This window comes from Hyposmocoma kahamanoa, unplaced genomic scaffold (genome assembly GCF_003589595.1).
Source record: "Hyposmocoma kahamanoa isolate Upper Pololo Valley unplaced genomic scaffold, ASM358959v1 99879, whole genome shotgun sequence".
NCBI lineage: Eukaryota > Metazoa > Arthropoda > Insecta > Lepidoptera > Cosmopterigidae > Hyposmocoma > Hyposmocoma kahamanoa.
The window spans coordinates 2,107,814-2,120,872 of NW_020656077.1; the positions used below are offsets into that span (position 1 = coordinate 2,107,814).

Consider the following 13,059-nt stretch of genomic DNA (forward strand, 5'->3'; position numbering starts at 1 on the left):
ATTGCTAAAATATATTTCAGAAATTAGATCCATTGGGACATTTAATTGAAAACGAGAACATAATGTATAACTTAGATCAGCCATGCACATGTATTTATATAACATTTTAAAATATATTTTACAAATAAAACTTGTACTATTTGGGTAATCATTTTGTTCCATAATTAGTTTTGGTATACAAGATACTTTTGATTGACATATAAAAATAAGCATTATCTCAACTACTATACACATTAAATTCTTAAGAGACGTGAAAAATACAAAATGTAAATGTTTGGCTGACTGTACGATTCGGACTAAATGTCAGGAAAAACAAGGCTAATGCTACACAATTTTCACAATTCAGTAAAGTCATAATTCCACATACTTAAATATACTAATTGCTAAAAAGCAAAGTACAATTTAAATATCTTCTAACCATGTGTCTAATAAAAACCGCATAATGTACAGAAGTATTTTAAATATAAATGATATTCGATAAAAAATCCTACATGTGCAGCCCAAATCCACTACTTATACTGTAGAATGTTTATACATGAGGGCTGCTGCATTCTTAATATACACATAAACCTTCCTTGGGAAAATCTTCAACAACAGTGACAAGATCAACATATAGTACAAACTTTCTTTAAGATTAGCCCCAAATACACAGTTTACACCACTTCCTCTTATATTAACTTTCAATTGATGACATACAACTAAATAATTTTCATAATATTATGCAATTACACATACAATTCCAAGACTATATCAGGTGCAATAGTCGACATTATTGATATATGTCTATTTATTCCAAGCTGTGTTTAAAAGAATAACACATATGTGTATACTAGAATATTATTTTGAAGTCGTTAACTATTGCAATCACCTAGATTTTTAAGGACGATATAATAGAATATTGAATTATAAACTGCACAATGCACATACAGTAAGGAACAACTATTTCACTACCACACCAGTCTGCGTGTAATGAGTCCAAATATTAGGTATACACATAATGAGAGAAAGAAATACAGTATATGATAGTAGTACTCGGGGAAGTAGGATAATTTTTTATAGGAACACAAATGGTGTTGCCATGCTATGTCTTGAAATTTGATACAACAAAGTTACAAGTGTTTTGGGGATCTTTTATCACATGGAAGAAGTGGTTAGCTGTATCAGGGGGCAAGAGTTATTTGTTTACATAAGTAATACTCAGTGAGTTATTTTCTAGTTACATTTAAACATTACCAAAACCTCTAAGCAAAGACTAATGCCATATTAATAAGAATAAGTTGCTTAAAACAATAAATTTTTGAACTTTTACAACTGTCCCAATGAATTCATGAAGAATTGGCTGACAAACAGCAGCATAGAGCATGCAAACTTCACTGTTGACTGAGATCCCATGTCCCCCCCGCTAATCAATAAAAGATTGTTCTACACATGCTTTAACCCTTTTCTCATATTCTCGGCGGTTTTCTTTATATAGCTGTGCTGCCATAGAATTGGCAGGCGAGTTTGGGTTAGGGTCACTCAATAAAGACTGAAAAAAAAAGTTATTTAGTAATTTTAGCTTTTAATTGCAGAAATTGCTTAATATTGTTGAGAGAATTATGTTTACCTGTATGGATGTCAGTATGGCAGAGACATCGTACGTAGGGCTCCACCGATTTTGCAATATGTCTAAGCAAATTCCACCATCTGCATACACATTTGGATGAAACATTTTTGAGACAAACCGTACAGTTGGAGGTTTGTTGGGATATTCCTCTGTAAATTCTATTGTTAGCTTAAATGTGCCATCCTCAAAGGGAGTGTCATGAGGACCAAATATCACAGCATTCCAGATCATGATGTTGTTGTCAGTGGGAGCACCAGACACTCCAGTTGGTGGGTCCTCTTGCAGCCTGTAATAAGAAATAATCAGTTTACCTCTTATTCAAGAGTATGATAATGTAAGAGGCTCACTTTGACAGCTAAGGAAGATGATAGTATTTTGAATGCAATTAACAAAACAGTAAACAGACAAATATTAATTTATTGGGATTTAAAAAAATAAATTAATTTAAATGAAACATTATATAATATGATAGCACATATTTCAAGTATTATTTTCGCATGAATTCTAAAATAAAAGGCAATTTTCAGTCAGTCTGATATGTCTTAAAAACAGATAAATATTTTTAATATTTTTAAGTAATAGTGTGTGTTATAATTAAACAAATATAAAATCGCCGAATTTCACTGAGTCAATTCAATTTCACAAAAAAAATGACTTCTTGATTTTGACAAAGATGTTGTCATTGATAATATGATTGAAAGTGAAATAATTGTGATTCATACAGGTAGCTCAACTGATGATTTTGGCTAAGTGCACATAAAAGTGACGTTCTATTGTTATACTAAACAGTGTCATCATCATCATTCACCCATACGACGCCCACTGCTGGGCATAGGCCTCCACCAACGATTTCCATGACGGTCAGTCCTGCGCTGCCCGCATCTATCGACTTCCCGCAACCTTTACCAGATTGTCGGTCCACCTGGTGGGGTGCCTACCCACCGAGAGTCGCCCTGTGCGCAGTCGCCACTGAAGAACCTTTCCGCCCCAACAGCCTACGGTTGTCCTAGCTACGTGCTTTGCCCACTGCCACATACTAAACAGTGTGTAGAGCTTATATTTATTTTCACTTATTAATGTGTTGAGATAAAAAACGATTTTATTATTTATTTATCATTATTATACAAATTTTAATTATGAAGTCTTTTATTTATTTTGCAATTTAACTATACTCCGAGATGAAATTGAAGTTCCATAATGTAGACAAAGGCATTGCATGTAAACGCATAATTTAATAATTTATTGCTATAGTACTATTACATTATACATTTACATTTATATTTTATTAAAAATAATGTGTTTAATTAAGAATAATAAAATAAAAATAGTACACCGATTCATTTTTAAATAGTTACAATTAATAGTAAAACTAAAAGCCAGATTTTGATTGATAGGGATGGATAACGGATTGGGACACCGGTTTGAATCCCCATCAGACCAAACAGTTTGTTGCGATTTTGTTAATTCAGTTTGTGACACATGCAATTTGTTGTACATTATTTATGTAATATAAATGTGTTGTTATATTTTTCTTTATTGTTGCTGACATTACATTGACAATGATAACTAATTTTGTTTATTAAAACTTATCTGTTACAAGCACTCGCATCAAACAACAACTTTACAGCCTTCTGTATTATATTTTGGCACAAATTAATGAAATGAAAATCGAGCATACATACATATATACAATATATACATATACAACATATTGCACTAATGTGTTACATATGTAAGGTTTTTATTTCTGTAGATTAAAATGTTCTAACTATAATTGGGGTGGCAAAACAAATCTTAATAATTTGCATGGTTTAGTTAGGTTATAAATGAGTCATTGTTATGTGGTGCTACTAGTGCATAAATAAGGCAAACAAAGTCACCTTTTGTGAGATTAAAACCTCATGTATTCAGGTCAGGGGAATTCAAGAATAATAGAGATACTGCTACGGCTAAAAATGATATTGCTACTTCTAAAAATAAGTTGGCAAATCCAAAATTGTGCTATCGTGTTCCGTATAGAATTTAGGTGCATAAAAATTATATTACATTTCAGTAACCTAGATATCACTACACTAAACAACCACGACGCAAACACTTTAATAGAGGTGACGTATGTAGTATATGTATTTGTCATTCCCATTACCATACAAAATTTAGATTCCTAATAAGAGGGACATTGGGATATCGTCGATTCTTACAGTAGATACGTAAGCAGAGTAGAATAGAAATCGATGAAAATGACAGTGATGTAATTTGATGATTCAGCATTGCGAATCCCCATTTCATAAAAAAATGTAATGGTGAATATTTCACAAATGTGAATTTACTATGGTAGTGTACTCTTGTGATGCATAATAAGAATAATTCAGATACAAACCGTTTGAAATCTCTCATCAAGCGTCTTCTGGCTGGAGTTGACATATTTGATTCACGCACTCACTGTTGTACGTTTGTTCTATACGAATAGCGACTTACGTGACTGATTTTTAACAAATAAAAACGAGTTAACATGCACACAAAAGATTATTCCTTTGTCAATACTGTGTAAAAAATTTTGTCGTCACGGCCAGTGAGATGGTGGCCAGATGACCATGAAATTAGCAATTTTTTTTGTGTCAAGACATTGTGCCAACTAAACAGGTTTTTTACATTTTTTGTATTGGTTAACCTGAGTAACCCTCTTCAGGATGTACTATGGTAGTTGCTATGAAACAAAATATGAAAAGAAATCTTTCTTTTTGCGTAGATATATAACCATGTACGAGATTTTAAGCACAATAGTTATAATAAAAGTTTAAACTCACTGATTGTAAAATATAGTACAATAAAAAAATATAAATATACATAAAATATTGGCGAAATCTTAGAATATTTCTTTAATGTCGAAATATAAGTTTCAAATAAACAAACTTTGTATTCATATAGCAATTTTGGGGTAGAAATATACCGATTTCAAAGGGCAACTCTAGCGATTTCTGAAGTTGACCGCAAAGATCTATTGTTGACGTGAGGTGAAATGTGTGGTGAATGTGTTCTATGTTTCTCGAGCAAAATTTTTATGTTTAATTTTCTATAGACCTTTTTTGTTTGGGTTTGCCATTATTTGCGTATCGTTTCCGTTAAAACTGTTTATTTTCAATATGAACGAGCAGAGTAATAAGAAAATTTTGTTCAACAAATCAACAGTGAGTAGCTCTTAAGTTTGTCAGTAGTACAGCGAAAATCTTAAAATAAACTTGTGACTATTTATTATTTTGTTTGTTGCATATAGACATTGTTCTATAGGGTTTTTCAAGAAGAACATAACAATTTTGTATTTCAGTACAACACAGAATAATTGAGATATCGAGCTGAGATTTATTCCAGGTGCAATGCACATGCTACATTTAAGCGTGAAACACACAGAGCGAGTGCGGGTCGGGTTGGGACCGCGGCAGTTCTAATTCCGTGTATTTATATGTTGACAACACATCGAGGGTGGACATTCGCTTCGCCCGAATCGCACTCCTCTGTGTTCACGCTTTATGACTGGAAGTAGAATTCGTTCATATGAACACCGGGGGCCCGTTTGCAGCGTTTAATTTTTTGTCCCTGATCAAAAACTGATATTAGTTATTTACAAGTAAGAAATGCGAACTGTGACTATGACAGTTATAGGGACTGGGACTATCCTATTTTATTGATTACACAATATCTGTAATACTGTAGCATACACTCTGAATTTTGTATGTATCAATCTCCTTGTAATGTAAATTATGTTATCAGTTTGAAGGAAATGTACTTAACATATATGTAACAAATAATGCACAGCTATCGACCAGACCAGAAACAATAGTGAATATAGTGAAATAGAATAACAAGAAAAGACGCCAAAAACAAATACATTTAAATTTAGAATTTAAATGTAAAACTTAGCTTAAAAAAACAAAAAGGGTTTGTAGGGACACCTGCTATTCCCTACAATGACTACAATAATATGTATGAAAATATTATTGTTGACTTTAATAACAATGGAAATATTAATATAGAAATTTTATTGGAAACTTTGAAATCGTTTATGTACCTATTATAGTTTCAAATTCGATCATATGTAGAATTTTTATACTAGATATTACATGAGTAGACATATTAACTTATGGCATTTTAAAAAGTGTTGGATTGAATATAATAAAATATTCAGAATATCATGGCAGAATCTTCACTGTCTTTTCTATCTATGCCCATTATTTGACTTGTGCTTGTTCAAGCCACGTTACCCTGTTAAGGCTCTAGTCAGCATTCTGGTGTCATTCTTGTTCAGTGACAGAGTTACTCTACGGTGTTTGGCACTGTAGGCAGCTATCAAGGTTTTTAAATGCTCAACATCCTTGCTTTGTAGCCACATTTTTTAGGAGATGTGTGTGCTCTAGCTCAGCTGCGTGAGCTTTGCCTGGCAGTATATTATCCCTATAAAGGGTTCAGGACCAATAAAGGTTTCCCTAGCATCAGCCTAAAATGGTATTAGTAATCAAACTGTTATGTGTAATATTAATGTAAATCACGCTATTCTAAAATTCTGAACTGTAGTTACAAAACTATGCTATACAGTTCATAATACAATGGTTTACATTAACATTAGAATAACTGTTTAAAGGCCTGTTCAGATTACATGTTATTCGCTTCAGCTGTGGGCAACGAAGTCTGAGTGAGTACGCCATATTCCCACTGTTCACACCTAAGCGGGTATTGCTACCGCTATGGGTAGCAAAATCCATTATTCATTATCGTCTATTTTTATTATGTCATCTAATCGTCACTAACTGACTTGCGAGCTGTGCGGCGGGATGAATTTGACATTACTTTCGGCAAAACCCTGCTTCGCAGCAAGCAAGAGTTACCGCCTACCTGTGCAGTATGGCCGTGGAACTTCATACAATTACCTGGCGGATACTGGTATTTTTCGCAACCCACAGCGGTAGCAAATAGCACTTATATCTAACTGGCATTAATACCATCTCAGTCAGCTGTGCCTAACGGTCCTGCTTAGAGCCCAAAGCATTGTTTTTGTTTTGGAAAAACAAATATACACATTACAGATGTGAAATATTTTTAATTTCCAAACTGTAACAAACGCGAAAATCACAGAACTCTGTGTACTGCCTGTTGTTGGGTAATCTCTATCTTATGTGATATAAAAACCTTAAATATCTTTACTCTACTCTAATCTTAAATTATCAAAGCTTAAACTGCTTGCATGATAATTCAATATATATCACTTTGCAGTTAATCAGTTTAAAAGCCGAACTTTTGAAGAAGCAGGAAGAAGTGAATGAGAAGAAACAGCTTCCTCACAACAGAATTGAAAACTTCAAACCTCCCCCTCCAAAATCAAGCGAGAAAAACAATGATCCCTCAAAATCTAAGAAATCTTTTCAGGACAGTCTCAAAGTTATTGACACAGAGGAGTTGGAAGCTTGTAAAAAGTCTAAGTAAGTTACATGTAACAAGTTGTAAGATACAAACTATAATTTGTGTATTGTGTTGTTTAATCTAGTAATTAAAATGTAAGCTTCTGTCTTGTCGATCTATAATATCCGTTTGTATAATATATTTCCGGACATATAATTCGAGCCTCTTCGTATTTTTGTCGTAAAGGGCTAGAATACAAAAATAGTGTTATCATCGAAGAAAAAGTTTTCCCCCGGTTCTGCAATCCAAATTCCCAACAAGGACTTATGGAAAATTAAAGTATAAATTGCATAATAGTTTTGATCAATCATACATTGTTTGATCAAAACTATTATGCAATTTATTAGGGCTCTTAATACTGAAAACGCATGGTGGCTCGAATTGTGTCCAGAAGTGTATTATACTAATGTAGTTCAGGTAAAGGCAGTCAGTTACTTTACTTTGTTTACATTGGCTATGCCACTGGTGGATTTAAACCCAATGTGTTTTGTGTATGTGATAGGTAGATATAAGAAAGATACAATTCTGATCTGTATTCATTGCATTAAAGAGCTGCATTAGAGAAGAAAGCTGAGCTCTACAAGCATCTGTCAGATAGTGCAGGCAACTCGCAGCTGGCTGGTCACTTCCTCGTTGATTTCAATAGCAAGAAGCAGCAAGAGACTCCTAGAGAACGTTCTCCATCACCTGAACCTGAGATAAGAGAAGAAGATGATGATAACAGTGAATGGTAATAAAAATACGTATTTTATTCTCAAGGCTATATACAAATTGAACTAGACCATATAGACTGATGATTTTAAAGATTTTTGTCAATAAGAATTGTCGGTACGCTGTAGCGTACTACTAGTACTACTAGTTTTGTGGAGACTTTGTGCTCAATTTCCATTGGAGTTTCGGCCAGAAACTCGTGAAATTGACATTACCGTAAGTCACCCTTCCTACATACTGGCTGGGTAGGCAGGTAAAGATTTTTTCTCTGTTATCTAAGATTTTTTAACTTTATTTCTAGGACTGAATTCACTGACTGTTTGGGGCGCACACGCAAATGTCTGAAGACTGATCTACAATTGTACATGGACCAGGATAAAGAACTCATGCGAGTCATGAACAAAGAACAACGATATGACAAGGCTGTAGGCAATTCTGAGGTAAAACAGACGACAAGTTGGCTAGTTTTTAATTGGCGAAATTGCATTTTTACAAAAAAACCAGTAGCGTTTTAATAGTTATTAACTTGTGATACGGGGAATGATTTTTCAAATTTCATCCTGAAAAGACAAGATGTGTAATCATGCTTATTTTTCCTATGCAGTCTCAATAACCGCAATTTTTAAATCTTTAAACAACATTCACCATAATGCAAAAGAAGTCAGGATTTGAGCAGACTTGAGTATGATTTCAAGCACTGGAAATACGACCCTAATAGCAAGGACTTGAGTATGATTTCTAGTGCAAATCATACTCATATCATGACTTGAGCAATAAGTAGAGTTCTGGAATACGACCCGTAGAGTAGATTATTGTTAAAATGCGTGTTAGGAAAAATGTATGTATTAGTAGTTTTAAGATTATGTATATAAAAGCGAGATTCATTTGATCCCACAGTCAAACTGAATACTCAGTTTTGTGGGACTATGTATTTATCTAAGTGGAACTGTAATGTTTTTATATATATTAAATAATAACAAATAATAATAATTGGATTGCCCACATAAACTGCTGAAGGTCAATTGTGAGTGCGTTTTGCGCAGTTTTGCTAAATTTGTTTTCAGTTCAAATATGAGGGCCATTTTTGCTCTAAACTGTATACAGAGAACCCAAGTTATAACTTGGGTATTATAATTGTTTGCAGGAAACCAAGACATCAGAAAAGCCATTATTGGTCCAGAAAACAAATGACTACTTGCAATCATTGAGGGCGAAGTGGGAAGAAAAAGAAAGAGATCTCCTTTCCAAAGATAAAGATATACATTATCAGGATGTATTGTTTGATGGTGAGTCAAATAGAGATAATGGCTATAAACAGACTACATGTCTCTTTTTGATGGTAAATTTTGACACAAAACATTTTGCTTTCTTGATTTTTTGCATTGTAGCCAACAACAACAAGGCAATTAGTAAATTTAGTCCAAATCATAATAACAGCAGAACCATTATAGGATAAAAGATTTTGAATAAATTTAGGAAAAGGAATACCAGCATGGATGAGATTCTTGATAAGATGCTTTATGTTACGACATGTTGTATATTTTTGTGTGTCATGTGGCCCACAATATTCATAAATAGGAAATCAGTTTTATTTCATTGATTTTTAAGTGATGAAACCTGCTGCTGATTTATATTAGTGTCTACCTGACGAAGCATACATGCGGATTGACATTTGCAATTAATTATCCAGAAAAAAATTATTATAGTATTGTTTCTTAATAAAATGTTTATAATTGTATATTTCTGGTACAGAGGCGCGGATGCACGGTGTGGCCTATTACTCGTTCAGTACGGACGAGACGGAGCGGCGCAAGCAGATGGAGGAGCTAATGAAGCAGCGCGATGAGACGCTTAAGGCTCAGAAGGAGTCTGAGGAGAAGAGGAAAAAACGGGACGAGCTGATCGCTGCCAGAGTAGCTGCGGCGAGAGCAAGACAGCGTATGAGAGCCGGTTTGCCGCCTGAAGACCCTGAAGGTAAGCGAAGTACGGGATGCAATGGAAACTGTTACTTTTTATGTGTAGTTAGATGTAATTTGCAGAATAGAGATATTTAAACGCTAGAATTAAAAAAGAATTCCACGGATTCGCACAAAGCGTTTCGCTTCCATATTTTATATGGCGAACGGCTAAGGAGTGAAATTCCCTGCCTACAGCTGCTTTATTTAGGTGTGCATGCTACTTCCGTCGACCACATCGTCACTTTCCATCAGGTGAGATGCTGGTTAAATGCGCACTATGTTATAAAAAAAAACCTTGTAACCATCTTACTTTTGGGAAGTTCACCCGTTGCGCGTTTTTTACGAACGCACTGGATGGTAATGTTTATGGTATACCACTATATGACTTTGCTGATTTGTATAATTAACTGGCACTTTTATTTTCAGAACAAAACAGAAAAGACTTTACGACATGCCTACTAGAGTTCTTGACGCAGCAAAAGAACGAGGCCGAGGCAAAAGCTAAAGAGGAAGAAAATAAACTAAGAGAAGAGAAAGAAAAGGAAAGGCAAAAAATACGCGAGACTTATATCCGAGAGTGGGATGTCGGCAAAGACGGCGTCAACGAAAAGAAAAGATTCAGGGAGATGAGTCAAGAGGAGTATGTTGAGCAACAAAGGTCTAAAAGGGATAATGAGTTTGCGCCGCCACAAACTGCCACTAGCAGTAAATCTGACACCTTTGATTTCAAAGGAAGAAAGGTGAAATCGTCAGAAAGTAACGCGACAAGCAAATCTTGGGCTGACGTCAGGCCGAAACCGCGAACTCCACCGCCACCGGATATTAGCGACTATCAGGAACAGAAGGGACTCTACTTTTCAACCGCAAAAAACACCTTTGCACCTAAGGATTTGTATAGAAATTTTGTAAAAGCGCAAGACCCGACTCCTATATTTAATGAAGTGGAGGATCATAGTAAGAAGTTAGATGACGTGAATTTGGAAAGGCATCTAGCAGAGAACCATGCTGAAATAGCTCCTCCCCCAACATACGATTACTACGGTCCAGTGGCGAAACGTTCTCGGCAGCATGACCAAAACCCTTTTACGTCAGATTTGACGGAGGCGTATGAGCAAGGCGTTAAAAGTTTACACAAAGGACCCAGCAGTCGTAAATTGTCACAAATTTATGATTTTGCTATGGAATAAGTTAAATCAAAACATTGTTGATTAAAATAAGACACACACTTAATAATTGGGCTGGTAGGAAAATTTGTCGTCTTGCGGGACAGACTTAACGCGTCTAAGCCATACTACCAGATCTTCGATTTTTATTTGTCTTTAATAACTTGGCTTCTTGGCTTGGTTAGAATAACATAATATCAAAGTTCGTGAACCAGTGATGTATTAACACAATTAGTGTAAACTCAACCGACTGAACTATGACATATTTTAATCAGTCAGTTATTATATTACGGTAGAAATCAACTCATGTGATTCATTGATAGAATCTGCTCTACGAATAACGTCGAATATGTACATTACATACCATGTAGGTACATTAATTATTAAAAATCTTAGTGCAATTAACTGTAAAAGTGATTTATCAATGACTTAGATTTCAATGATAGGTAGTATGTTAATAAGTACTAACATAAATACGAGAAGTAATTATTATTTTGGGTTTGTATTTAAAAAATAATAATTTGCAGGACGCAGCTACAAATTAACGTCGCCCAAGCTTTGTCGATCTGTTATTCTAATCAAGCGAAATTTTACCGAGTATAATTACCTCCAATACGTTTTTATAGAAAATTGTACTAGCTCTTCTATTTCTGGGTCCACAGTAAATTGCCAGCCCTTACCTGTTGTATTGAGCGCTGGGCAATAGAAATTCAAGCCCCTTTGATCAGTAAATACTATATATGTTGTATTGTAGAGGTATATTAATTTAATTACATCCAATATTACAAACTGTCTAGAAACTGCACGTCTTTCTTTCATTTTACCAACCTTTCTTGTATTATTTCACGTTACATAATCCTTTTCTGTCTACGCAAAGTTTTAATCAGAAACGAAGTTCCTTTTTCAATTAATCGTAATCGTACATATTGTACATGAAACCTAAAACTGTGGAATTGAGTTTGGATTGTCTTTTCACAAAAAAACTGAATGGATCTTATTGCGTATAGTGTGATTATTTTTATTTATACTTATAATGATTAATTGTTATCCTTTTACAAACGAGATTTTATATTGGGTTCATTCACTTTTTTTTTTAATTTTCAAATCGTATTTTCACTATTTTGAGTTACCAGTGAAAAAAGAAATGGTTTTATTCATAGGTTTTATTTCTTTTTCATACATTAACGCCCTTGTTCATATTGTTATGCCAACAAACGATTAAGAGGCGATACTACCTTAGCACGAATTAAAAATATTCCCCTACTGAATCGTATTGCGCGTGTCGAGAGTCAGGGACACTGGCTTTATTTCAGAATTTATTTTTTTACAAACGAAACTAAAGCCATTTGAAAACGTATACTATACGTGTTCTATTAAGTTCAGTTGATATAAAAAAAATCATTGGTATATGTAAAGTACTTATTAAATACAGCAGTTTTCTTGTAAAATTTAGAGGTAAGTTTGTGTTTTTTTTTATATCGTGAAAATTTTAGGAAATGTTATCTCACACCGTATACTAACTAATCAGTACGTGTATATCGTCAATGTTACTATATATTTTTTCCAAAGTGATTGTTTCAACACTTTCACTGTTATGCGGAATTAACCACAGCCATTTAAGGTTGTATCGACCCTAAGGGTCGTATTCTAGAACTCTACTCAATGCTCAAGTCAGGATTGCACTGGAAATACGACCCTAATGGCAGGGACTTGAGTATGATTTTCAGTGCTCGCTGCAATACTCAAGTCCTGACTTGAGTATTGAGTAGAGTTCTAGAATACGACCCTTAAGGCTCAATTTACATAGCCGCGGAATGGAATTAGTAACCATAGGGTATTGAGTTTTATATCAATTATTTGCCGTACAAACTAGATACGGGCCAAAAAAGATATTTCGTGTCTTCTGAAGAGTTCTTGTGCAGTATCGGGAATTCCCGCAGCCATCGAGTCGTATCTAGTTTGTAAATCACGCTGACCGGTGTGAGGCATCGAGATGTAACCAGAACTAGAGACGAAATGTCATTTATTTTGATTGAAAATTATTCTGCTAAATTCATTACAGTGACAACTGCGCTCTGATTGGCCAGCCCGAATTCGGAACAATTGATGGCTGTCGTCAATTGTTCACTTCAAATCGACCAGTTTAACTTGAGCTTTGCTATAACGGACGAAA

The 13,059-nt window shown here is 34.4% G+C and overlaps 2 protein-coding genes across 2 annotated transcripts; one reads left to right on the top strand and one right to left on the bottom strand.

Annotated features, from left to right (window-relative positions):
* On the bottom strand, positions 1-4,189 carry LOC113239338 (ubiquitin-conjugating enzyme E2-17 kDa). The gene is made up of 3 exons (XM_026476287.1): positions 3,984-4,189; positions 1,607-1,892; positions 1-1,528 (listed from the first exon to the last, which is right to left on the bottom strand). Exons 1-3 carry the CDS (start codon positions 4,025-4,027, stop codon positions 1,403-1,405), a joined length of 456 nt encoding a protein of 151 aa, XP_026332072.1. The 5' UTR covers positions 4,028-4,189; the 3' UTR covers positions 1-1,402.
* A 496-nt stretch (positions 4,190-4,685) lies between these two features.
* LOC113239337 (coiled-coil domain-containing protein 174) lies at positions 4,686-11,685 on the top strand. Its single transcript, XM_026476286.1, has 7 exons — positions 4,686-4,791; positions 6,869-7,074; positions 7,605-7,784; positions 8,067-8,205; positions 8,910-9,051; positions 9,518-9,739; positions 10,150-11,685. The coding sequence occupies exons 1-7, from the start codon at positions 4,747-4,749 to the stop codon at positions 10,908-10,910; spliced, it is 1,695 nt and encodes a 564-aa protein (XP_026332071.1). The 5' UTR covers positions 4,686-4,746; the 3' UTR covers positions 10,911-11,685.
* The last annotated feature ends 1,374 nt before the right edge of the window (positions 11,686-13,059 follow it).